The sequence below is a fragment of the Vulpes lagopus genome, chromosome X, assembly GCF_018345385.1.
Source record: "Vulpes lagopus strain Blue_001 chromosome X, ASM1834538v1, whole genome shotgun sequence".
NCBI lineage: Eukaryota > Metazoa > Chordata > Mammalia > Carnivora > Canidae > Vulpes > Vulpes lagopus.
Genome location: NC_054848.1, coordinates 76,996,916 through 77,024,709, shown reverse-complemented (window position 1 = coordinate 77,024,709; position 27,794 = coordinate 76,996,916). Strand labels below are relative to the sequence as shown.

General features: G+C 42.3%; 2 protein-coding genes across 3 annotated transcripts; both read right to left on the bottom strand.

Annotated features, from left to right (window-relative positions):
* Positions 1-102: 102 nt before the first annotated feature.
* Positions 103-14,485, bottom strand: PLP1 (proteolipid protein 1). Of its 2 annotated transcripts, none has more exons than XM_041742241.1 (7): positions 14,318-14,485; positions 5,094-5,280; positions 4,101-4,362; positions 2,865-3,033; positions 2,288-2,361; positions 1,442-1,507; positions 103-324 (listed from the first exon to the last, which is right to left on the bottom strand). In XM_041742241.1, exons 1-7 carry the CDS (start codon positions 14,319-14,321, stop codon positions 253-255), a joined length of 834 nt encoding a protein of 277 aa, XP_041598175.1. In that variant the 5' UTR covers positions 14,322-14,485; the 3' UTR covers positions 103-252. The 2 variants fall into 2 exon arrangements, with proteins under 2 accessions (XP_041598175.1, XP_041598176.1); XM_041742242.1 differs by having other exon boundaries at positions 4,206-4,362.
* A 12,043-nt stretch (positions 14,486-26,528) lies between these two features.
* On the bottom strand, positions 26,529-27,096 carry LOC121483571 (60S ribosomal protein L39-like). Its single transcript, XM_041742243.1, has 2 exons — positions 27,048-27,096; positions 26,529-26,635 (listed from the first exon to the last, which is right to left on the bottom strand). The coding sequence occupies exons 1-2, from the start codon at positions 27,094-27,096 to the stop codon at positions 26,529-26,531; spliced, it is 156 nt and encodes a 51-aa protein (XP_041598177.1).
* Between the last annotated feature and the right edge of the window lie 698 nt (positions 27,097-27,794).

Below are 27,794 nucleotides of genomic sequence, written 5' to 3'. Positions count from 1 at the left end.
AGTCACCATCTGAAGCATTTCCCATTTCTAGCAGGAACCAGCTGTGAAGTAAAATGACTAAAAGAGGTATGTAAGAGGGGAGAGTCCACAGAGAGACATTAATCACCACAAGACTCTCCTTTCTTGTTACACTCGTCAAGTAAGAAGAGGGCCAATCAGTGGCAAAGGCAAAGAGTTAACATGGGAGACGCAGCATTGTAGGCTGTGTGGTTAGAGCCTCGCTATTAGAGAAAGGGAAATTTCTACAGGAGATCAGAACTTGGTGCCTCGGCCCATGAGTTTAAGGACGGCAAAGTTGTAAGTGGCAGCAATCATGAAGGTGAGCTGTAGAAACAGAAGAGAAATACGAGTGAGAGTAGAAAAGAAAGCTCTCCCTCCTCCAAAGCTTTTGGGAATGAGGAAGGGTAGAAATAAAATCAGTTAAAGAAAGGTAAAACCCCTGATCTGCAAAAAGCAACATGACCCAGGTTTTCACCCTACATATTTGACTAGAAGTCCCCTCTGAGACATTTCCTTCTAATGTCTCAGACCCAGAGAATCAACCTGACAAGGATTTATTCCATACTCATGCTAAGCCTGGCACTGGGTTTTCTCAGGAAAGTGATCAATGCATGGGCTCTGCCATCATCCTATCCACATGTCTGAGTGACCTGAGTTATCCACAAGCTGCTTGCTGCAGACACACAGCCACAATGTGCATCACAGCCCTCTCTGCTGAATGCATCAATTTATTTTACTGAATGAAGAACAGCTCAAGTTTGTATAAATGCCTCAGCAGTAGGGGCCATGAGTTCTGCGAGCTTATCCTTATCACTACTGATTTAATGACTACAGATAAATTCCTTTACCCTTCAGTGCCCTAGGTCTTTAATCTGAACAATGAATGTACCCCCCACTGACTGCACTGTAACACGGGTCAGCAGGACCTGGAGCATAGCATCACTTGTAGTGATAACAGTTCTAATAATGCTAGAAGGTCCTCCTAGTGTTCTAGGAGAGTAAGTAAATCCCCTGGAGAGTGCTCAAGGTGGATTCATATTGATAGCATATAGAATTCCAGGCTTTGGCAAATCACATTTAGTCATGTTTCGTTGTTCCTGTCACTCATCTGGCCAGGATGTGTTGAGAATTAACCGCAATTTATGACTGCAAAGCACTTGGCAATATTACATGCTCTGCAAATGCTAAGTATTCTCATGTCTGACTATTAATCTCTCATCTTCTCTTTTCTCACACTACTTTTCTTGTTACTGTCTAATTCCTGAAGTTTTTCTGCCTTGCCAACCCAAAGTAGCAGTTCACAGTCTACATTTTGTTGTCTCTTCCCAGGTGCTTCTCTCCAGCACTGCAAGGTTAGGAATCTTTCTTTTTGCTTTTCAGCATAGCTGTACCCAAGCTATCCCAGGACCATTTATTTGCCAAGATCATCGAGACAACTCACCAGGGAAACCAGTGTGGCTGCAGCCCCCACGAATGCAGCAATAAACAGGTGGAACGTCATTTGGAACTGTAAAAAAATGCAAAAGGGAGAAGAGTTTCTTGCAACTGCAAAAATATGCTCTGCTATAGATCATGCATGCAGCTTTCTCAATGTGTTGATATCTTTTTGTGTGTTAATTCTGCCTCTTTAAACTGTCACTTCCCTGAGTGTAGGCCTCCTGCTCCTGTATGTCACAGCACCTAGCCCCATAGCACCCAGAACACAGGCTACTCATAAAGCACTCATAAAATATTTCTAATCAACTGGTTCCCTATGGTTGTACCCAGGATCCCCAAATTTAAAGTCACAGTTTAAAGTTTTAAATGTTTAAAGTTACTGCCTTCTTCCTCAGGATTTATTCTTATTCCCCTGCCTCATGTGTACATGACATCCATTCCCAATATAGTATTTTCCTCTTTCAAGTGTACTTTTTGTTTTGCTTCTCATTAGAGATGGAGAGATTCCAAACTGAAAGTGTTTTTGTAAAACCTATGAGTGTCTCTACACACAAATCATTTTCTTGATGAGGTTTTTAACTAAAAGAATAATTTTTTTCATTTAGGGGATTTTGTCATTAAGCTCTTTACCTAAACCTACAAATTTCCCCTTTAAGGAAGGAAGTCTTGGAATGGAAGGCTTTCTATGCAGCTCCAGGGAAAATAGATGTTTTAACATCTATGCTCAAAATCCAGCAAAAAATAAAAAAACATAAAAAACCAACTCTGATTTTTAAAATTAAAGGCCATGGGTAGGAATTTGTATGGTACTAGCCATTCCATTGTAGAAGAACTCAAATGACCCACTCACCTCAGCTGTTTTGCAGATGGACAGAAGGTTGGAGCCACACACTTTGCCAGGGAAAGCATTCCATGGGAGAACACCTGAGTAAGACACACAAGTTAACCAGGGTGAGCTTCAAGAAGTTGTGGGCTCCATGGAGATTTTCTTTTAGAGCCCTTCTTCCATCTTTAATCATCTTGGCTGAAAAGTGGGATCCTACTAACAATCAGGATCCTCTTTTGTAAAGATTTGCAAAGAAGAAGAAGAAGCAAGAGGAGGAGGAGGAGGAAGACGAGGAAGGGGAGGAGGAGGAGGAGGAGGAGGAACTGAACAGTTGTGTAATCTTGTGTTTGTTATTGAAATGTACTGCTTCTCAACCAGGCTAGAGCAGTGTGAACAGCCAAGAAAACTCCTACCACTTCCAAGAGAAGTTCCATACCAAGGGAAGAAATCTCTCCAATTTCAGTGGGGAAGGATTAACAAAGTAAGATCCAGGCATCCATAATATTTTTCTCTATAGTTATCACCCTTGTCATCCTAAGAAACAAATATATAGTGCTTTCATAGGAGGTAGGGAAGGTAAAGCCCCAATACCCTAACTCACCATACATTCTGGCATCAGCACAGAGACTGCCTATACTGGCAGAAGTCTTGCTGGGGAAGGCAATTGACTGGCAGGTGGTCCAGGTATTGAAGTAAATGTACACAGGCACAGCAGAGCAGGCAAACACCAGGAGCCACACAATGGTCAAGGCATAGGTGATGCCCACAAACTAAAACAATTGACATGGAGTGGTTAGAAATCAGCATCGGCCTGTAGACATTGAAACACAAACTGGGAGATCCTGGAGTGGTGTGTGCCAGATATGAAACCAGGTTCCAGGGATCTCCACCAAATGAAATTAGTAATTAGGGCACCACTGCCAAATGTCATTGGCAGTATCTACTAGAAAACTGGCCCCAAGTGTGATGGAGGGTGGGGGGAATGGGTGGGGTTTGGAGTGAGGAGGATCCCTGGGTTAGAGAGGCTTCAGGAGATTTTGTTTTGGGCAGATAAGATGTAAAGAAATCAAAACAGATCTTGAAAGAAAGTCGTGCCATTTCTTGCCTTAAGCTGAGCTTAGAAAATATTCCTTGGCATAGGGGACAGTCACTGAGCAAAGCCAATAGGAGGTTTAAATTTCAGATCTCAAAACCATTCTAAGCCAACTGCTGGCCACAAAAAATATCATCATAACCCACAGATATTCAATCCCCAAAAGATCTTAACTCTAGAGACTGAAAAGCAATGTGTGCCTCACCAGAAGCATGGATAACCCTCAGACAAAGAAGAAGCATTAAATATGTAGATCCATGCTAGTTTCCTCTGGGACCTCCAACAGTGCAGAATCCCAGAATATTGTGAATTCCACCTTGGAGTGGAATTACTTAATCTCCATGATCTACCTTCCCTCTCAGATCAGGTGCCTGCATTTCAATCCCATGAGTAGCATTTAGGCTCTTAGGTGGTCAAATCTAATTTTGTTGTGGTCCTTGCTAAGAGGAAAGTAAAGGAATACCAACAGATGGCTTAGAAATAGTCTGATTTTATGAAGTGTTCACAAAACTTATGCTTTTAATTTTTTGAGATGAAATTTTCTAGGGAACTTTTGAAAGGTGAGGCTAAGCCAGCTGGGCACCACGTTCTTCCTGACCTTCTCGTTCGGCTGTAGCCATCACTTCCTCACTCAAAAGCCAGGCCCCTAGAGAGGACCAAGCCTTGGGTGGGGATGAGGCCACAGACTCACGCCCAATTGTCCCCCACCCCTTGTTATTGCCACAAAATCCTGAGGATGATCACCTTGTCGGGATGTCCTAGCCATTTTCCCAAACAATGACACACCCGCTCCAAAGAATGAGCTTGATGTTGGCCTCTGGAACCCCTCCCCTTCTGGCCCCCTGTTACCGTTGCGCTCAGGCCCTTGCCGCAGATGGTGGTCTTGTAGTCGCCAAAGATCTGCCTGACAGCACCCGTGGTGTAGAAGCCCTCAGCCAGCAGGAGGGCCCCATAAAGGAAGAAGAAAGAGGCAGTTCCATAGATGACATACTGGAAGGCATGGATCCTGCATTAACAGATAAACAAAAGATATCAGGAAATCATACTAATTGAGGACAGTTCCCTTCCTGCATAAGTAAGGTGGACACTTGAGTGAGCACCCAAATGAGGCTAGGGATTCTTTAGAGGAATCGCTAGGTTCCTCCACTCCTTGCTTACCCTGTGACTTAAAGAACTGAGGTCCTATTCTCCTTGGCCTGACCCCTCAGAGATGTTCCCTCAGAGAAGAAAGAAGAAAGAAGCTAGACCAGGAGGAAGAGGGATGAAGGAATAGGGGCCTAATGTGCTAGGAACACAAAAGTCTCAGTATGGAGCCTGAGCAGACTCAAATGGTATGTCAAACCAAGAGCAGCAGCCCCAATCTGTCTAGTCATTGTACCTTCCTTGAATTCTTTGTACCTACCACTGCAGAGGCTCCAACTCAGTCAATGTTACCCTATGGGCAGAAGTTAGAACATGTGGTACTAAGTAAGTGCAGTGGGAGGCAGGCAGTGAGAAGTGGGCTGGCAGGCAGATAGATCTCCCCTTTCTGATTTTGGCACTTTCCCCTCATTCAGGACCTCAGTGAAATCTGAAATCTGATAAGTGAAATCTGAAAACAGAGGGGAGACTCAAGAATCCTGTCTGGCTCCACATTTAATCCCCTGCTAATCACTAAGGTACTAATGAGTTCTATATGTCTTCAGGGAGAGAGAAAAGAAGAGAGGATAGGATAGGGGTAGGATAACAGGTACTTACACATTGATGAGATACTCATAGTCCTGGTAGTTTTTGGAGAAATAGGTCTCAATTAGCTTTTCTGTGCCAGTTAATGCTTCATGTCCACAGCCACAGAACAGTGCCACCCCAAAGAAACATAATCCAGTGGCCACCAGGGAAGCAAAGGGGGCCCCTACGAGACATCTTGCACAGCACTCTAACAAGCCTGGGGAAGAAGAAGAGAAAAAGTCAGGGATGTTCCACAAGTAGCTCATGCCACTCATACCTCTCTGTGGAACCAATCAAGCCCTGTGCTCATGTGCACAGATGGAGTAGTCACCCCTGAGTCCCAAAGCAGGAGAGTCTCCAACTTTAGGCTTCTGGAATGTGAGATTGACCCAAAAACCATTACTTTGTTCCATTCTTAAAAATAAGTCCTTACTTTTAATTCCCAGAATGTATTTTTTTAAATCAGTCATCAAAGTAGCAAGCTAGGGAGATGATGCAATCATCCTCTCCTTTCTTATCATTCTGATTTGTTTGTTTTAGTCATTTATCAGCTCTTATGGAGTATTTACTATATGCCCAGCATTGTGCTAGGTATGATGAGAGATATGAAAACATAAAAGACATAGACTGCCTTATGTGAATCTTTTGTTTACTGAGAAGAATGAACTAGGTAGACCTAATATTTTTAACTAATGATTTCAGGCAGACAAATAAGTGGTTACAGAGGTTAAATGCAATAAAAATTCCACAAAGGGATGCATGCAGGATAGAGATACTGGTATTGTCAAAAATTCCACAAAGGGATGGATGCAGGATAGAGATACTGGTATTATCAGACAGGATTTGAGCCTTGGAGAGCACTCCAGGTGGGGGAAACTGAAAATTGCATGCTCCTGGGTATTCCTGAACATTGTGTATATTTGTTGCATGGAATGCTTGCTTCTTTTTCATGCAGAATATTATATGGAGAGCAGTCCAAAGTGAAGGAGGAAACTGGTAGACAGCAGGAGATGGTAATTGGAGGGTGACTATTATTCACAGTAATAAAAATGCAAGCTTAATAATTTTTTAACACTTTGTATGACTGATTTGTGCCCCTATATTGCAGCTTGGCTAATGTCTGCACCCATGGGTTTTTACTGGAGTTCTGTCAAAACAGATACAGAAAGACTCTATACAAAGTCAGCAAAGCATGAAACATCTTTCTGGCATGAAAAAAAAACACACACACCAGAGCCTGGGAACACAGGTGTCTCAAAGTGCTAAGGGTCTCTGAGATATCAAGACCTGTTACCCCAGGCCCTATGCCAGTGCTGCTGAGAAACAGGAAAGGCACACAAGAAGTCATAGATTCTAAGAACAGCTGTGCCCCAAGTACCAGCTTCATGCTGTAAGTGCCACATGGAGCAAAACTTAACAAATGTCAAGTAGATGGCTGACTAGATGAGGAAAGGGTGGCTTCCTCAGGCCACTTGGCCAGATCCCAAATATATATGCATATATATGTGTGTGTAAATGTGTTTGTGCGTGCTAACTGATTTTATTCAATTCATGTATCATATATGTGAAATATTTTATATATAATATGTATATATTAATTATATGCACATATACAGCTGATGTGCTGAGAAGTTGCTTTTGTTTTTTTTTATAAATTTATTTTTTATTGGTGTTCAATTTGTCAACATATAGAATAACCCAGTGCTCATCCAGTCAAGTGCCCACCTCAGTGCCCGTCACCCAGTCACCCCCACCCCCCGCCCACCTCCCCTTCCACCACCCCTAGTTCATTTCCCAGAGTTAGGAGTCTCTCATATTCTGTCTCCCTTTCTGATATTTCCCACTGATTTTTTTCTCCTTTCCCCTTTATTCCCTTTCACTATTTTTTATATTCCCCAAATGAATGAAACCATATAATGTTTGTCCTTCTCCGATTGACTTATTTCACTCAGCATAATACCCTCCAGTTCCATCCACATCAAACCAAATGGTGGGTATTTGTCGTTTCTAATGGCTGAGTAATATTCCATTGTATACATAGACCACATCTTCTTTATCCATTCATCTTTGATGGACACCGAGGCTCCTTCCACAATTTGGCTGTTGAGAAGTTGCTTTTGGAAAAGCATGTTAGAACTCTTTATAAAAAGAAAGCAAACTGTACTAATTTCTAGGTTTGAATTTTTATCCAAAGCTCACTTGTCCATGCCACAGTAGCAAAGACTAGGGGAGTCCTTTGCCTGACCCTCTTAATATCAGTACAGTTTCTTTTTAGCCCTGTGTGCTTAAACATCTGTTGATTTGTGTGGCTGATGCAATGTGAACAGATCTTGAAGGGCCAGAGTATCTCTATGAAGGAAAAGTTGAGGTAGAAGCATTCATCACTGTTTTCAGAGTCACAGAATGACTGAATTCTATTACCCATCATCCCCTAAAATGACAAGCCCTTCTTTGGTCCTCAAAGAGCCTCTTCCTCAAGGATTCTGGTATGTGACACCAGACATGGGGTTCAGAAGCCCAAGGCAAGCAGAGTAAATAGCTAATATTTGCAGCAGAACTGAATTTTCATCCTTTTCCAAGAACTGAAGAACTGCTGTCAGATAATTTGCCCTCTATGGAAAGTAATCCATTTGTAGCTATGCTGCTGTAGTGGAGGCAGAGTTTACTTAGTATGAACTTTGCACTAGTGCTTAGTAAGGGTGCTTCATCAGAGCTGGTCCACAGTGCATAGTGTGTGTGTATGTGTGTATGCATGTGCATACATGCAAGCATGCAAATGTGTACATGCACACATGCATATACTAGAAGGAAAAACACAGCAGTTAAAATTGATTATTGTTCTCAGGAAACATTCCAGAAATTGATCTTCCTCTTTCTCACAGGTTAAGATATGAGATGCATCCTGTAAGTTAAAAGGAGCTTGGAAATAAACAGTGCTGCCATTTTCCTACTCTGTCTATCCAACTTTTCCCTACCCCCAAACTCTTAAAGTCTTCTAGTAAAGAAGGTTTCTGAAGCCTGAGGGTGGGGGGAGGAGAAGGTCAGTGACCCCTCTGTTCCCTCTCTCCCCAGCACAGGGTCAGGGCTTGGTCAGAGACCTCCATAGCTCCGCTGCACAAAGAAGCCTTGTTTTTCCCTGAGATCCCAGGAGCCTCATTGGTATTCTGCAGGGGCCTGCAGGCCTGGGGGTGGGGAGGGGGTCAGACCCAGGGAACAATGGCAGAACTGTTTATTTAGCCCAGAGTAAGGACAGCCATCCATCCTAGCAAGTGACCGTCCTGTGCCACTTACCCCAGTTTTTTCACCCTGGGAAGAGCTAAATGGCTCAGGTGTGATCAGGGATGAAGGAACTTGAACTCTTGCTAGCCAAACAGGGAATTCCACTATAAGTTTTAGCTGATGTCCTCTCCAGGGTTGTAAAGATAAGGAAAAATCCTCTTTAGTGTATCTGATCCCTTGATCATCATCCAAATAACTAGAGAGTGTCATATGTAGTGTCCTTACTGGGCGATAAAGGGCTAAGCCTTGGAAGCAACTCTGGATTATCAACTGATATGTTTTCTTTTTACATGCATTTTTACTCTATTTTCTTAGACCTCAAATAATTTAGCACCTCTTTCTGCTGCACTGCCACTCAAAGCAAGGGACAAGAAAGACATAGGTTTTAATGAGTCTTTAACATGGAGTTGAAAATAAATGGCCCCGGATAAATCATTCTGGAGCTCTACATAGTTCAATATCAGTATACACATTACATGTATATCTCTTCATAAATGAAGTGTTGGTTCTGGGGGGTATTTAAATTCAGCAGAAGTGAAGAATCTGTCAGTCTGACTAAGCAAAAAATCAACTTTTGGATTCCAACTGGGAAAACCTCAGAACATGAAAAAAAAAGTGTCTTGGTGTTATTCTATATGTTGGCAAATTGAACACCAATAAAAAATAAATTTATAAAAAAGTGTCTTCATCAAAGTAGTTAACAATTAAAACATTCTGAGAAAAGTCCATAGGGCCCACTTTGATTTTTCACAGCCCAAGAAATGTCCTTGAGAATGTGTGAACCATAGCTTAAAGATACAAACTCCCCATTTCAGCACCCTTCATGGTTGAAAGGGTATTGGTTTGATTCAGGAAGGCTGTGAGGAATAGTGGACTTCTTTGGCTCTTTCAAGAGACATGCTCACATTTCCAGGCTAAATACAACAGTCACATGGTAGAGTTGGCATAAAAGAACTACATAGTAATAATATTACCCAATGCAATTCAGTTGAATTAAACTGCCTGACTTGGATGAGAGATCATAGAGAAAAATAATAACCCTTTCCAGTGTTTTCCTTTCATTTATTTTGATGTGGATTCAGTGCAATTATTTTTTTGAGATTTTATTTATTTATTCATGAGTGACACAGAGAGAGAGGCAGAGACATAGGCCAAGGGAGATGCAGGCTCCTTGTGGGGAACCCAATGTGGGACTCAATCCCAGGACCCTGGGATCACGATCTGAGCCAAAGGCAGATGCTCAACCACTGACCCACCCAGGTGCCCCTGACTCAGTACAATTATTAAGCATATTTGTAGTAAGCTGGGCACTATGAGAAACAAAAGGGAATTATAATGCCAAATTCCTTTCTTCAATGACCTTTCAGTCTTCTTGGGGAGAACAAACTTATGTCTATGAATCAAAGACCAACCAAAGCTACCTATAACTTATGTTAAAATGTATATGACCAAAATATATATATATGACCAAGTCCTGTGGGCAAAAGTAAGCAAAGGGGAAATACTCAGTGTTGGCTAGATTCATCTGCACACTTCCAAAATGAGTCTAATCAATTTGTGATAGAACTTCAAGCCCTTCTGACCAATGCTCTTCACAGAAATCTGACAAAGATCAACAGGACCATTGTTAGTCTTATCCAGATCCTTGTCCATCCAAGGCACTATGTTGATCCTGATGCTGTCTCTTTAAGCAGGAGCCAAGAGTTCCCAAGCCCTCCCTCCTTTCCCATGCCCTGGGAATACCTTAAGGACCAGCTCCATGATGGAAATTCAGTGTGAATCTGGGAACTTATCAAAGGGAGGAGAGGAAGGGCTTTCATCAAAAGAGATGGTAGAAAGAGACTAATTGTGCCTTGCACAATTCCCAGCCTGTCCCTTGAATCCAGCTGACAAAGGATGAGATAGAAGAACCCTATACAATAGAGCTAAACAACAGGCAGGCTCATTGAGTGAAAAACTGGCCCCATCTCCCTAAGTCTCTAATCTGCACTACAGTCTTACCCTCCTCCCAGAATCCACCCCTTAACCTCACTCCATGAACAGAGGCCTCCTTGATTGGGGCCTATACCAGTTGACAGGGCCAAGATGCTAAAGCAACCGTGACTGGTACTGGGGATAGATGGGGATCAGTGGGTGGGTTCTAGGAGTAAAACAACAATCATCAGGAGGTACCAGATACAAAGACTTTTGCTTCTGGCCTTATTCTGGTCAGACAAAGCCCTGCCTGTAATATTGTCCTCTCTATGTGAAATCAGCACTTATACCACATTCAAGTGGTGGAAAAGGGCCCTGCAGCCACTAGGACATGGGAATCCAAGCCTGATGGATAGTCAAGTCCTATGGATAAATTTAAATGAAAAGGAATCTCAGCCTATTCATTGTACTGATATTATTATTACTATAACAACAGAATTTGGGCCAACTTGTTTCCTATACTCCCCACTTCACCCCAAACACACACACACACACATACACACACACACACACACACACACAGATGCCAATATATACCCAAAAACATTGAGAGGTTTGAATAGAACCTTGATTATTAAACTCTACCCCGGACATATTGTCTTCATCTCGCCCAATTATGCAGAGGTAAAAGAGAAGCACCTGACAATAAGCTAAGAGACAACATTTTCTATACCTTCTTCCTTAGGTCACTCTCTTACCATTTCCTTCTCTCTCCTTGTTTGCAGTGTGAAGCTGATCTGGGAAACCTTGTTCTCTTCCTTGGGATGTCACTGATTCTTTTCCAGAGCTCTGCCTAGCAGAGAGCTCAGAGGCAAGTACAGAGCTGAGAGATCACTCTTAGGACCATTTTCAAATAACCAAGGAAGAATTAATTAATCAGTACTTGCAGAGTGTTTGAGGTAAGTTTGGCACTCGGGAGGCCCTAACAATGGGAAAGAAAGAAAAACCTACTCTGTTTCCCTTCCATGCTGATGTGACCTTATCTGATCGTGCCACTGCCCTGACTTGATCTTCTCTAGATCTGAAGTTCTGTAGGCAAGGAAGGCATTTCTACAGTTGCTTTCTTTAAAGACCAAAAACTACACCCTGGGGATGATTTTCAGGGCTTCAAGATAACACACAAAAAGGCAACGAGGGAAAAAGATGCCACTGGCTGGGTGCCAGTGCTTTGATGGATTTAAACACTATATGTCCCTTCCCACCCATCTCTCAGGGGTTCTTAGACCTTATTACTACTCACATAGTTTTGACAGAGTAGTTCTAGTAATCAAGCTCTTGAGTAAACTTCCAGGTTTCATAGCCCAGAGCCAGGGCAAAAGCTCCTCTAAGCAGAGCAGGCATTTCAGTCTGCCTGGCTCTCTAAGAGTTTCTCTGGCTCTGCAGGGCCAAGGTGGGGAATGGGGTGGCAAAGGCTGTCAAAATCATTTTAGTCATTGTCTCTAGGAAGAATGAGTATGCTGTTTTGGATCTGGTATTCTTGTGGCATTTTCTGCTCTTGGCATTCTTGTGGCATTCTTGCCATCCTGGTGGGATTCAGTTAGTCTGCCAAAATTTTGTAAAACTGGACCCCTGCTTTGTATCCACACTTCTTTCTTTTCTGGGCTACCCTCACTTAGTCCGTACCAGACAAAACTACACTACTCAGCAAATAGCCACCTTTAGAGGGAAGCATCACAGTCTGGTTACCAGGGTAACAGCCACTGTTCTCAGACAACAGGCTTGCAGGATCCAATGTTTTGCTGTTCAGTAATGGCATTGTGTTACTGAGCAGAGAATAATCAGATACTGCTCTTTAATTCTTTTTCAGTTCCATTATTATCCCAAACGCTCATTTGGAACATCCCTTTCCCAAGTCAGAACAAGGTTTAATGAATTATCATTTCCCCCATAAACCTTTTATATAGACAATACTGAATTCAGTGTTCCTCTCTGCTTCCCATCCTACAGGATTCTATGTGGTTGGGGTAGTGAGCTCTCTGTTTCTGAGGGTAATTAAGGAGAGGCCATAGGAACATTTAATTGGCTGCTATAGAAAAGAATTTTGCCTTGAGAGTTGGCTGAGGCAACTTCTAAAGTTCCTTCCAATCCCAGATTCCATGATATAATTTGTCTACTACAATCGTTAAACAGCCATGTGCTCCATGTTTGGAGTGCACTCCTTGTTAGATATGTTCTATTATTTACAAAGTACTTAAGATACTTTGTTACCAAATAATTGAAAACTCAATGACTACACTCTCATGTGCACCTGGCCCAAAGATTTTCCACCTCTAAAATCTGGGATCCAATATACAATCTCAGCTGTGCCCTTATCTGTGGCAATCTCCCTTGGAGATTCCCCTGGAAGCAATCATCCAGCCTCCATAACAGGGAACTGTCCCTGTGGTCACCTCATTTGTTCCTGCCTTTTCCTCACAGCTTTCATCCCCTGAGGAAGTAATATTCAGCATCGTTCTCTACTCCCTCTCCATTTTTTAAAATTCACAATCTACTTAATCAGCTGCCCTGACATTACATAGGGTTCCTGATGTCACCAAGCGTAGGAACTTAGTTCCTCTAGCATTCACCTCTCACCTGGCCACACTCGGTCAAATGATTTTTACCCAAGTGCACAAAATATACACAAAGAAAGCCCAAACCACTTTGGAAAGAGTAAGAGTCAGCTTATACATGTGTTATTGTATAATGATTGGTATTATCATTATCTAAAATTGTTATAGAGTTTTCCCATTTTTACATCCACATCATTATTACTTGATTTTTACAACCCTGAAAGTAGACAAAGCAATTATTTTTATCCCCATTTTCCATATGATAAAGTGATAATTCACTGTGACCTACCCAAGGTCATGAAGTTCATAAGTGGCAGATCTGGGATTTGAACCTGGTTGTGTTGATTCTAATCCAGTGCCCTCCTCTCTTAATTTTCCATGCAAAACACATGCTTCAAAGATCTCCCTCAGGATGAAACAACCTAAAGGCTGACACCAGCTTAATATAATCAAAAACCTTTTTCCATGGATGTTGCTGGAGTCTTCTGGGTACTACATATGATGGTGAATACACAGGACAATTAATTCTCACTTCATTTAGGATGCATTCAAGCTGCTATTCTTCTTTTGCCAAATGTGAGTGTTGTCTACATGTCTCCATGGCATCCTGTGTGGACAAAGATCCTTGTGCTCTGTTATATCTTACTCTAAGTAGACGCTACCAAAGACCAGACCTTATAGCTTCTGTCTTTGTTCATAGAACCTGGAGAAGCCTTCAGTACTCAACCAAGTCAGTAAGAGTGCTAATGTCCTAGCAGCTTCCTTGTCATAGGAGGAATTTAGAGTCTGAATCATGTCCTTTGAAAGGCTAAGTCTGTGATTTTTGCTAGATATGGTCACCCATATATGTATGTGTGCGTTTGCATGCACGTACACATATGCTACCCATATTGACTCCCCATGGTAAAGTCACTGAGGCCTTTATTTTCATTTCCTGGACCTGAGATTGGCCTTCTCACCCATAGCCAAGCCTGAGTTCCATCTTGCCCAATTCCCCAATTTCTTTCTGATGCTAAACAGGGTCCAAACTTTTTATCAAGCAAGCAGTTATTTTATACATCTGAGGGCTAGCCAACACTCATTTGTCTCCAGAAGAACCAGGGTTGTCAGCTGACCCAGCCATTACCAGGGCCTGAGAACAGGGGAAAAGAGAAGGTAGAGAGAAGTGAGGGGGTAGGAGGACACATGACCACATCCAACCCTCTGAGCACTCTCTCCAAGGACCTATGGTACTCTCCACGTGCTGCTGGAGTTCTTTGGCAATAAAGCTACATTCTCAGTACAGCAGAGAAAGGGTTAACCTAATTGAGTGCTAAAGAATTAAACAAAACAAGTGCCAAAAACACAACTCATTGAAACCATTGGAAACCCCAAGCCCTAGAGTTGGAAATTCTCTTGCAAATTTCTGTGGCTGCTTGAATCTTCCATGCTAAAGTCTTTGAAACTCACCCATGTCTTTGGAACTCTGACTCCAATTGTAGCCAGCTGGCTAGTCTGCTTTGCGGCTGACTTTGTTCAGCTGGAAGGATCCTGGTCTCTCCAGTCTCCTTCTTCGGTCCTCTACTTTTTCTCTCTGAGTATCTTTGTCCTCTTCTCCTGCAATGAAAAGGGCTTTCTGATTGACAGCCAACCCCCTTAAAGAGACAGGCCTGCTTTCCTCCTCCTCTCCTCCTCCCCTTCTCCTCCCCTTGTCCCCACCTCCTTAGGGATACTCCCTTCTCTAAGGGCTCCATCTTCTTTTTATGCTTTTAACTGAAAATTGTTTCATTTTCTGTTTTTCTCCTTTTCTCTAAGCCTTGTCTGTGTGGAATTTCACTTTGCTGCAGAGACATCTGGAAATGTGGTTTGGGGTAAAAATAAAAAAGAGGTCCTGGAAGCCTCCAACTGATGCTTGGGTCTATTTGGTATGGGATATGACAGCACAAGTGTCAGAAGCCATGGAAGTTGTAGCCCTGGCCAGAGGGTCAGGGTCAGAAACCTAGCTGTTATTCCCAGAGTCCTTCCAACTCTGCCCCAACCCCACCCCTCACTCTTAGCTTCTCTTGGCCCTGTCCACCTTTCTCCTCCCCCTACTTCTTGGCAAAGAAGTATCCCTCACCCTACCCAGCAATAGAATCACAACAGAGAAGAAAAAAATTGTCTTTTAAAATAATTCCTTCCAAATCTTTCTTGGTTTCAACTGAATGAGGACAAAACACAAGCTGTTGATTCCATAAACAGATTTTGACCACGCTGGGGGAGGCTACAATTGTAAAAATTGTATAGATAGAATAACAGAGACCCAGAGAGAAGACAAGACCTATGCATGTTCACAGAATAAGGTAAAGAGGTCATTTAGGGATGTGGGTGATTTCCAAGGAGGTTAATTGACTTTGAGACAAATCACTAACACAATCTGGGAATCAGGTAGTCAATATCCCATCCTGAGACTGTAGTGTCATAAAAGAGCTAAGGCCAGGCTGGTGAGAGGCAGAGAGCAAGTTGGGGTGAGGCAGCAGCTGTCGATGAAGGTGGAGAGAAGGGGAAAAGAATTAAAGTGCTTGCCTCAGAGAAAAAAAAAACACTAAGAAAAAATGGCCAAAGAAGCAAAAACAGGGGAACAATATATGAAATCTCCCCTGACAATAATACATGTTTCTAAAGACTGTGAAGATATTTGAGTGCCTAATATTAGGTGGGATTAGCCAGGGAAGGTTTTCTAGAAGAGGTGAATCTTAACCAGTGTCTATGTAGGCTCCTTGTTTGTGTTCCCTTCCCTTCAGGTGCCTCAGAGGAGCACCATTCTCTCGATCCTGAGGGCCATATTCTCCCACAGGTAGCCTATAAGGAAACTGGTTGGCATATAATTTAAGGAGTACTTGTTGGAAGACTCTGGGGAAGAAGATATGACCCCTTCCTCATCACCATCAAAATTTCCCTATAGCTTTGCCTTGGGGATAGAGAGGAGAAGAAGGAGATACTAAACAGAGCCTACAATCATCCTGGGGTGGGGAGAGAGGCAAGATTGAATCTTACAGTTTTCTCTTTGGGCTGTAACCTTGGACATGTTTCTGGCTTGGGCATTGCTATTAGGAAGTGGTTGAGTCTTCTATAGATGCCCCTGTGGCTTCACCCAGGTCCTGAATCCCACCCCAAAGAGAAAGGGTCCTTGGAAATGCCTCTTTTGCAGAAGTATATAGTGGCAGTTTTGCAGATCAGACTAGAATAAGACCACATGACTGATGGTAGAAGCTCCCAGGACTCCTGACCTCGCTATACCTGCTCTCCAGTCATAGACTCTGCCTGTTGAGGAAGCTGGGTTGTAGGATTTTGCCAACAATTAACTCCTGGATGATCATTATCAGAATAGCCCTGGAAGAGAGGGAGGACCAAAAGCAAGAAGTCACCAAATGTGTGCCCTCAGCTCCTCAGATGGCAGAAGGAACTGAGTCCAAACTTTGGGATTCTGATTTAGGCAATGAGAGAGATGGTTTTTCATGGCTCAGATAGAAAAGATATCTCTGCATGCAGGGGAAATTGCTCAGGCTGAGCCTCCTTACAAATCTGCCCTTGAACTTTCAGCAGCTCTGGGGAATGTTAGGCTACTTGGAAGAAAAGATTTGTTCCCAGTAAACTCACAAACATCAGTTTTTCAACCACATTTTTCTTCTCTTTTCCTTCATCTCTAGCACTTTACTTTAGCATTCTGTCCTTTCCCCAAGTCTTAATCTCTCCATCTCTGCTGTTTGACTGCCTGTCTCTCTGTCTCTCTTTTTCTCTCTCCACACTCTTTGATGGACTATGTCGTCCTGTCTCCACCTTGTTTTTAGGTCCAAGGATGGGAAAGGGGCTCAGCCTGGTCATGCTCACAGTACCCAGTGCCTTAAGGTTCCAGCTCCCTAGGATCTAGTATGTTGTAGTCACTCTGTATGTCTTGACACTGTGCTTTAGCACCTGTCTCTTGAGCCTTCCCACACAGAATTTATAGGGTTTCTTTCCAAGTTCCCAAGGTTTTTTGTTTTTGTTTTTGTTTTTGTTTTTTTACCTACCTACTCCCACCTATTTTTTCAGTTCTGCTTCTATTGGTTCCTGGCAAAAGTTCTCAAGTCCAGCTGGGTCCCTGGCAGTGCCCAGGGATTCCTCAAGAGGGCACTGCCAGCCTTTTTGGTAGCAGCCTGCTGTCTGCACTGGGTGCTTTCGGGGAACAAAGCAGGATTGTATGAAACTAGTAAACAGTTTGTTTCATGAAATTCTGATGGTATCTCAGAGGATCTGAGCCCCCTCAATCATAACTAGCTTTGGTTGTGCATCTTTCTTGCAAATAATTCCAAAATACTTTGATATTACTTCCACTCTCTGTGGAGTGATCCCATCGTACCAGATTCTTAAAGGCCACTGGGCAAGTGGGTTTTATTTAGTACATTGAATAGATTGAACACTGAAAAGCATTCCAATGAAAGCAAAGGCCAGTGAATTTCTCCCAGGAAACTAAGCAAGGGCTCAAGTGCCCAATGTGGCTGTCCATATCTCCCACCACGTCCACAGAGAAGACTGTAAAGAGGAACAGAGAAGGCAGAATTCCAGTGAAAATCTGGGGTTACCTGCTATCATTTAGGCTTCTGGAGCTGAGGCTCTGCTTCTCCTCTCCCAAGATAATGTCCTTCCAGACAAAATTTAGGAAGGCAAGTGGCTGCTTCTTACAGCCTTTCTAGCCCTGGCACAGAAGTCTGGCTGGTTAGCAGGCAATATATTATGTCCTATGTACTTGTGACTAGAACTTTCCACACCCAACTTCATGCCGATTGGCTTGGCCATGCCTTTTTGGCCAAAAGAACTGTGGGCTGAGGGCCAGAAATGTCACATACTTTGAGCTGGCATGGAGTGAGGGGGGAAAGGAGAGAGTTCTTCCCCTCCTGAAGATTCAGGGATTAGTGCAAGAATGAATGAGAGCAGGGGATGTATTTGTTGTGGATTGTGGAGATGCTGATGGCTTGGGGATGGAGTGAAAGGTAGCCTGGAAGCCAAAATAATCAGATGAATAAACTCAGGAGTGCCTGGGGGCGGGGTCCCAAATAGCTACTAGCAAGTGGAGAAATCAATTATCCATATAACCCACCTCTACCAACACAAAAACTTAGCCAGCTTTGGCACAGTGGTCCCTGCAAAGAGACTGCATGTTTGATATGATCTCTGAGTGCAGCAAATATACTACTACTATCCTTGGCTGTCAAATACTCATCTAATTGCTAAGAACCAATGGTATTTGTTCCCTTTTACTGATGCAGTACAGAGAAAGCTTTCCAAATGCCATCCTGCAAGTAGAAGACAGAGGCATCTCTAGAGAATGCCTCTCTCCAGACTCTCATTCCTGGAAGTTGCCCAGAAGATTGTTCTGCTCCAAAAGGGTGTTCAAACAGCAAGAACAGCCAGGGGGAGGATGGAAAGACCTTAGGCTGCTATGGCCCAAGTCTCCAACCTTCTGTACTTCTCAGACTAAGCCAGATGTCCATATTAGAAATCCAGGCAGGGTAAGTTGCAGGCAGTTTGTAGGTCAGTGGGATTCAGAATCAGCCAGTGAGGATTAGATGATACTAAGGACTTTGTTGTATTTGTTATGATAATAGCATGATGATTATGTTTTTTTAAAGGGTCTTTATCAGTTAGAGATGCTGAAAAATATGTATAGATGAAAATGTCATGATGCCTGCGATTTTTCCTCCTCCAGACAATTACAAGGTTAGATAAAAATAACATTGGCCAAATGTTGAAAATTATTGAAGCTGGTTAGTGGGTACATGGAGGCTCATTATACCATTTTCTCTACTTTTGCATGGTTGAACTTGAGGTCAGAAAAGAGGAGTCACTAAAGTTAAGACTCAAGCTAATCCAAAAGAAAAAATAGAACATTTTCAAGGGAAATCTCTGATCTTTCTGGGAAGATGCACATAGCCTGCCTGGTAAGAGTGGTAACTTCTGGAGAAAGGGATGAGGGCATGGAGTGAGAGGGAGACTTTTTCACTCTATGTCTTTAGTATGGTGGGAATTTGTAATTATATGCACTTATTACTTTTTCTGAGAAATCTCATTGGAAAAATCTTTCAGGTAGATGGAGGGACAGCAGTGTGCAGGCCCCTTGAGTCTGCTCCACGGTGGCAGGTATATCTTGAAAGTGAAGCCCTTGCTGTGTCAGGTTGGCCAGCCCCCACTCCCTCTACACCACCCACACTGCCCATACCCTTCTTTGTTCATGTCCCTGAAACACTGACCTGTTCCTAAACAATGGCGGCTGCCCCCATTGACAGGAAAGGACTCCCAGGGCCCTCTTCCAATCACAGCTAGATGGAGAAGAGGGGTTGTTCTTGCCCTGGTACCCATGGGAGGAGAAGACATAAGCCCTTGAAAGCAAATAAGGTCTTCGATCTGCGTCCTCTGCCTTCCAGGGAAACAGAGTCCCTCCTTGCCCCTCTGTTGGTCCCACAAACAATAAGGGCTACATCTGCCTCCCTCTCAGGGAATTTCTCAGGCCTCTTTCAACACTGCTGCTCAGGACTGCCTTTTTATAGATATGATTCTACCCCCTCCAAAAACAAATAACTATTATTTTATATACACACAGTATTTTTAAGTGTGCTGTCCCTTTCAGAGAAATCAGGCCAAGCCCTTCAGCTGTGACTGCTTGTTCAGGTAAAAGTCACTCTGGGCTATAGATGACACCTCCTATGGAGCAGATTGTCTACCCTCTGGGGCTGGGGTGCCTTCCTTGGGAAACTGTGCCAGCAGCCAAGATGGAGAAGAAAGGGAGCCTCAGCTTTCAAGCTGTGAGTGGGGCACTCCAGGTAAACACATGATGCTACAAATCATGGTGCCAGAAATTAAAACAAATGACCCACACAGGGAGATAGCCCTGCCCTAGTCTGTTAGGATCCTGAGACTTGCTTTTCCCCTCTTTTTCCCTAATCCTGGCCAAGCCCAGGAGGGCTGGGCAGCTACTCTCCCACCAGTATGGGCTCCTCTTGCCATCTAGTAGGATGGGGCAGGCACCCCTACCCTCCAGCTATTCCTCCCCTGAGAACTCCATTTCTGTGGGACTTTATAACATTCAGGAGGACACGAGGGACACTGAGCCCCGGATCTGAGACTGTGGGCAGACTATGGAGCTGTGCCCACCTCCAGCCCGTAGAGCAAGGAGAGGTTAATGCACTCCATCCTTGCCTGCCTCTTCCTAGGCAATAGACACCCTGGTCCCAAAGGAAACCTTGGTGTCAACAGATGAACTGGTGTCATCTGTTTAGGTAAGATTGAGGCAAAGCAAGATGGGATGAGGCCTGAGGCAGGCTGCATAATGTAACGATCAGGAGTTTGGGTTTTGTAGCAAGCCAAACTAAGTTCATGTCCCACCCCAGTCTAGGGCATAGCACAATAAGTGGCAGTTGTCAATACTTACAGCCTGACCTTCTCCCTGTTTATCTTCTCTCTTCCTTCTTATCCTGTATCCAGTACTTTGCCAGGCTTTGAGGGTAATACAAAAAAATGGGAGCCTTTCTAGACACACTCCTAGCCTGAAGGAGCCTACAATCATGTCTGGAAAGCATATGAAAGACATTAACTAAATGAAGATTCAGACACAACTAGTGTGGAGTACCTACCTGTGCCTGCCCAGCGTTAAGTAAGCCAGGTACCAGCAGAGGGTCAGCCTATCCTTTCACAGTCAGATGAAAGGTTTCTAAGAATTCTGAGGGAGCTCAGAATCCTATGGCCAATGTGGTTCTGATTTTAGGCTCCTAATGAGCTTCTGATTCATCCCCAGTTCATCTTCCATGGCCACTTTATTCTTTCTGCTTTTCATTATACCAAATTGGGAATGCTGCTTTTCTTCCTGGATTTCTTTGAAAACCTCTCACGTGAAGCATTTATGCAAGTAACAGAATTTATCAAAGTTTGAGTAGATGAAGGGGCATATGTTACAGCAATACAAACAATTAAAAATTGATTACTAAACATTCCTGCATTTAAAAATCCTTGGCTACATTACTACTTGGGACTTCTCTGTGCAAACCATTCTTCTGCCATGGATTCGTTCTTGCATCTTTCTCCCTTCTCCTATTCCTTTTTTTTTTCTTCTTTGTCCCATCACAAATTCATGTTTTTTTCTTATGAGGGGCAGTTTAGCTACATACATGTTATCTTCCAGTCCTTTCCATCAGAGTTTCTCCTTCTTCCTTGCAATTGGCATATTGGAGTATTTTCCTTAAAAAGGAGTGTCCTCTTCTTAACATAAACCTTGGTGTCAACTGATCAAAGAATAATTTTATCACCCCACTCCTCTTACACAAACACAATCTCTGCTAAATGTACAACACAAGAAGTAGGGTTGTTATACCCATTTTACCCATGAGTACACTGAGACTTCTGAAGCCCACAGCTAGCACTGGAAGAGTTAGGATTGAAACCCAGCTTTTCTCACTCTGAGTCTAGTCTTCTTCCCACTACCCAGTACACTACAATTAGAGGACAAATATGTCCAAGATAGGGTTGGAGAAATTGCTCTCAAATGAAGGGTTCCCTAAGTGGGGGAGTAGGGCATACTGCAAGATACAAGCCTCACTCTAAGGCCAACTCCAGAGCCAATAGAGCAGTACTCACTGCTCACTCAGCAGCAAAACACAGGCACCCAGATTCACTAGGCCACTAGGTTCCTGAGCTACTTAGTCTAGGCACCAATTGAGACCCAACCTATCACTTTTGTTTTGTTTTGTTGTTATTTTTTATTTTTAAAGACTTTATTCATTTATTTGAGAGAGAGAGCGTGAGCAGTGGGGAGGGGCAGAGTAAGAGAAAGAAAGAGAGAGAGAAGCAGACTCCCTGCTGAGCCTGATGCAGGGCTTAATCCCAAGACCAGGAGATCATGACACAAGCCAAAGGCAGATGCTTTGGCCACCCAGGCACCCTTTTTTTGTTTGTTTGTTTTTTAAACAAATTTTACTTTTAGGTCTTAGAATAGCCAAAAGAAGTAGATACTGGTACAATGTTACAATTTACAAATAAGCAAACTGAGTATCAGAGAACTTGTGATTTGCTTAAGGTCATACAGTAAGTAAGTGGCAGAAGCTGAAATGTAGACTACCTGATTTCATGCACTGTCAATGCCCTTCAGCCAAAGACCACCAGGACATGCCTGGGGTTGATCAAATTGGAATTATTGTTCATTTCAACAAAGAGAGACACCTCAGCATCCCCACTATCTCCCTTGTGTTTGTCTTCATGGCACAAAGCAAGAAGCCTAATTTGTTCAAACCCAGGTGCACTCCTTGTGGTCTTTGGCTGGAGGGCATTGACAGAAACCGAGGGTCACTGAAATTCACTTGAAACAATGCCTTGGACCCAGCTCTTCCACTTAGTAATAGTGACCACATCTTAGACTCCTCATGTCTACCTGTTTGAGGTGCCAACCTGCCCATATCTGGGATGTAAATTCATGCTGAATTGAGCTCTGATATTTCATTGAAGTTCTTCAGCTTTGGGTTTATTTTGCTTTTTTAGAAATGAGATCCCTTGGGAGTATTTTTGGCTATCTAATCAGAATTGGTATTGTTCCTTGATGAAACTGTTTTCTAGCCTTTTTACACATGCCCCTATAGTCTGCCTGCTTGTGTAGTGTCTTTAATGTTGCTTATAAGAGGAAAGGTCTATAGGGAAAGAGTGACATAGATTCAATAAGCTTTTCCTTGCACTGGCCCCAGGAACTGAGACATTCAGAAAGTCTCCTCAGACCAGTGTCTTTTAGACAAACTTTATCTCAGGTTATCATTTCAAAACCTTATAAAGACTTCTCAATCTTATCTTTGTGTCCCCGAGACCTGCTTTCTTTAGCTTCATTTACCCAGACTCAGAGGGTTTTGCTTAGCCTTGGATTGGTGATGTTTGCCTTTGACCAAACTCTGAAGGCAAAGTTCATTACCACCATCTTTACAAATTGTTGAGTTCTCACAGGATTTTCTCAGTCTAAAAATGCACCCCTTCCAGGCTAAACATCTGCTTCCTTCATGTTTGCTCCCTATTATGCTACATTGTATGCTTATCCCTCCAACTGGTACAGTTTCACGAGGAATATTTTAAAATTGCAGTGTCCCCTTTGAGGAGCTTTGGACAAGAATAAGAGGCACTTTAGAACAAAAAGCAAAAGAAACCCTCATGATTATCTTGTTTGTCTAAAAGGGAGATCGGGTTTTTTTGTTGTTGTTAAGTTAGGAGATATCATCTCCTTGGTCTCCACATTTAGGAGGTTAATAAATGTTGCCTTTTTAATTATACAGCTTGATAAACTTGTCAAGGGTCCATGTTATATCAAAACCAGTTACATGCCACTCTTTTTGTGTGTGCATACCTCAAAATCTGTATTTCTACAGATTAGCTTTCTTTCTTCACCTTGCAGAGGAAACTTAACCAGCCCTTTATAGTAATAATTACATATTTGACTGTAGTTGGCTTTCTCTTTCCTTTTTACTTTATTCTGTCCCACTTTCTTTTTCCTCTCTTATGAAACTTTAAATATTAATTTTCCACAAAATAATTTAGTTGTCTTGTATGTACCCTAGGAATATCTAGTCCAAATAAAGTCAAATTTGTCTAAAAGAAAATTTTAAAAATTACTAAACCATGTTACTTTTTGTGTACACTGAAAAGTATATTTACATAATAGCCTTGTTCTATAGCTGTAATAAAATAAGAAGAGGCTTTAGTTTCAGGATAAAGGAAGAATTTGAGGGGAACCTGGGTGGCTCAGTTGGTTGAACATCTGATTCTTGATCTCAGGGTCCTGAGCTCAAGCCTGTGTTGGGCTCCATGCTGGTCTTGGAGCCTACTTAAGAAAAAAAAAAAAGAATTTTGATGTGATTCGTTATCTTTAGTTCACTATTTTGGTTTATTCAAGACTAGATTTAAATTTTTTGTAATTCAAACTTCCTAAATAACTTATCACTGATGAGGGAGCAGAAGATAAGCTGAGGGCAAAGCACAAGATGACCCCGCAACCCACCCACCCCACTCCACTCCAACCCCTCCACCCACCCTTGTACTTCCAGATGGGATATGTGTGACATTCCTCCAGGAAGCTCTCAACTGTCTTAATGTTAATACTTTGCTAGATGGAAAAACAACCTTAGCTGGACAACAGCAAGGTCTCCAGTATCCTGAGGCCCTTCTTTAGTGTATGAAAGTCCTTTTGGACACTTCCCTTTTTCCTTACCTTCCCCAAATCAGCCATTCCTCACTACCATAGTGTATTTGCTCTTTCTGCCCATGAGTCTCGTCCCCATGCTTTAATAAAATCATGCTTTTTGCACCAGAGATGTCTCAAGAATTCTTTTTTGGCCATTGGCTCCAGACTTCACCAACGCTCCAAAAACTACATCACTATTGTGCCCAAGATTGCGAATCCAAGAAACCACCAAGGAGCCGACACCGATGCCAGCACTTGAGGGTTTATTTGCAAGCTCGAGCTTGGGTCCAAGTGCACCCGACACAGCGGAGCAGGGACTTGGACCACCAAGTGGGTTACAGCTGGGTTTTTTATAGGCTGGTCTAGGGGATTTTCAGAAGGGGTGGAGGAATTTCTCAAGTTCTGTTTACATTCTGATATGGGGCTTAAGGGCATTGAGCTCTGTTCTCATTCTAATATGGGACTTTCTACTACGTGGGCTCTCTTGTCTTTCTGATATGGGATTCTCTGCCGAGGGCAATTCTGAGCTCTGTTGTCTTTCTGATATGGGATTCCCTGCCAAGGACATTGAGGACATTCTGCAGTTTTTCCTGTAAAGTTCAGCTCTTATTCACAGGGGCCTAAGATGGCTGTACTTGTGCTAATGCTAAACTTTAGGTGGGATGGCCTTAATTTTTCTCAGCCTCCACAATCACCACTGTTTCCAAATGTGTTTAATTTGAAATTAGGAGTAGAAAATTGTATTCAACTAAATAGAATAGTAATAATGGATATCTTTTCAAAAGTTTAATATTATGAAATTCTTAAAATGCTATAAATCATAAGAATTCAGTATGTTAGCTAAATTATAATTTCTAGATTCTTAGATAATTTTAAGATTTTAGACCTAAGTTAATTACAAATAATCTTTGGATATCTGGATACTTTCAAAAAGAAAAAAAGCAAACCAGATACAAACATATTTATTCTTGCTTTTTTATGGCAATCAACTAACAAAATATGCAAATACTTTTGAATATTTTATATATATTTGGCTTCCTAAAACTGTTAAAATAAGAAATAATTACTCATGGAGTAAAAATAGCTAAATAATTCTTTACTTTCTGTTCTGTAGTTGTCCCTTATGTTTAAAGAAAGAAAAGTTAGTTCTTTTGATTGAAGATAAGAATTAATATAAACGGTTAGTTGTACTTGGTACAAGAATTATAGGGAAATAGAAATATGCATTTAAGATAATGGATATTATTTTCACTTTACTCATTAAAAAAGTTGTCATAAAAAATAAAATAAAGTTGTCATAGGTATTTAATATAATGTATATTTTCTTTAATATACCGATAAGTTGATTATATTTAAAACTATAATTAAAAGCTTGAGATTATTGCTCATTTCATATTTATGTATCTGTGTATGCATAAGTAAAGATACATGAATAAATCCTTTACTACAAATTATTACACGAATAACGTCGCAAAGGAGTAAAATTAGAATGTGGGTCTTTTTTATGTAGGATGACTAAGTCTATGATCAGATTAATAGAGGTTCCTTTTTGTCACCAAATTATTCTGTTAACTGTCAAAGCTTCGGACCATATTCTAAAATTGTGTTTTAAACAATCCCTTACTTTTTGGGGGCACCTGAGTGCCTCAGTCATTAAGCGTCTGCCTTTGGCTCAGGCCAAGATCACAGGATCCTGGGATCCAGCCATGTGTCAAGCTCCCCGCTCAAGCTCAAGTGGGGAGTCTGCTTCTCCCTCTCTTTCTGACCCTCCCCCCAACTTGTGTGCTCTCTCTCTCTCTCAAATAAATATGTATTTATTCCTGAGAGACAGAGGCAGAGACACAGGCAGAGGGAGAAGCAGGCTCCACGCAGTGAGCAACAACGTGGGACTTGATCCTGGGTCTCCAGGATCAGGCCCTGGGCTGAAGGCGGCGCTAAACCACTGAGCCACCAGGGTTTCTAAAATATTTTTTTTTAATCAATTCTTTTTTTTTTTTTTTAAGATTTTATTTGAGAGAAAGCACATGAGCAGGGGGAGGAGCAGAGAGAGGGAGACATGCTGACTCCCCGTCAAGACCTGAGCCAAAGGCAGATGCTTAGCAGACAGAACCACACAGGTGTCCTCTAGCCACACTTTAAATACTTCATTGTCAAGGGCCATTTCTATCACTGCAGAAAGTTCTATCAGACAGTGCTATGAGAGATCTGATAGGAGGGGGAATTCAGTACTTCACAAATCAGGACACAACAGCAGCTCAGCTGAAAGGTCTCACATTTATTACTGAACCAACCTACTGGTATAGAGGCATAGTAACAGAGAAAATCATTCCCTTGATAAGACAAGTCTATTGGCCAGGTAGGAAGGATGTTTCCATATTGATAGGATAGGAACATGTGATCTCCCCATGCGCCTTATATATGTGTGCCAATTATGTTTGCGATTTCATGATGTGTGATGCTTCCTCATAGACACAACTTGGTTCTTCTCCAGTGTCTCCTCTTGGAGTTGTACCTGATTTTATTATCAGTTTTCATCCAAATCCACCGGGGAATAGGACGATTCTGCTTTTTTTTTTTTTAATTAATTTTTATTGGTGTTCAATTTACCAACATACAGAAAAACACCCAGTGCTCATCCCGTCAAGTGTCCACCTCAGTGCCCGTCACCCATTCCCCTCCAACACCCGCCCTCCTCCCCTTCCACCACCCCTAGTTCGTTTCCCCGAGTTAGGAGTCTTTATGTTCTGTCTCCCTTCCTGATATTTCGCACCCCGATGTTTCTATCAGCAATGGCCACAATAGCCAAACTGTGGAAGGAGCCTCGGTGTCCATCGAAAGATGAATGGATAAAGAAGATGTGGTTTATGTATACAATGGATATTACTCAGCAATTAGAAACGACAAATACCCACCATTTGCTTCAACGTGGATGGAGCTGGAGGGTATTATGCTGAGTGAAATAAGTCAATCGATTCTGCTTTTGTTTCTTGGCCAGGAATTGCTTGATTCTGAAAGACTTGTGAGAAGACATGGTGATCACAGTCAACCACACCCAACCAGGATGGTGGCGGAAAGGCTAAAAAAGCAATTCTTAAACCACATCTTCTTTATCCATTCATCTTTCGATGGACACCAAGGCTCCTTCCACAGTTTGGCTATTGTGGACATTGCTGCTGTAAACATAGGGGTGCAGGTTTATGTATACAATGGGATATTACTCAGCCATTAGAAATGACAAATACCCACCATTTGCTTCGACATGGATGGAACTGGAGGGTATTATGCTGAGTGAAATAAGTCAATTGAAAAAAAATAATAAAAATAAAAGAAGTCAATCGGAGAAGGACAAACATTATATGGTCTCATTCATTTGGGGAATATAAAAAATAGTGAAAGGGAATAAAGGGGAAAGGAGAAAAAATGAGTGGGAAATATCTGAAAGGGGGACAGAACATGAGAGACCCCTAACTCTGGGAAACGAACTAGGGGAGGTGGACAGGGGGTGGGGGTGACATGCACTGAGGGGGGCATTTTATTGAATGAGCACTGGGTGTTATTCTATATGTTGGCAAATTGAACACCAATAAAAATAAATTTATTAAAAAAATAAAGAAGAAGTAAAAAAATAAAAAATAAAAAAGCAATTCTTGGGATGCCTGGGTGGTTCAGAGGTTGAGCATCTGCCTTTGGCTCAGCCCCGGGATTGAGTCCCACATCGGGCTCCCTGCA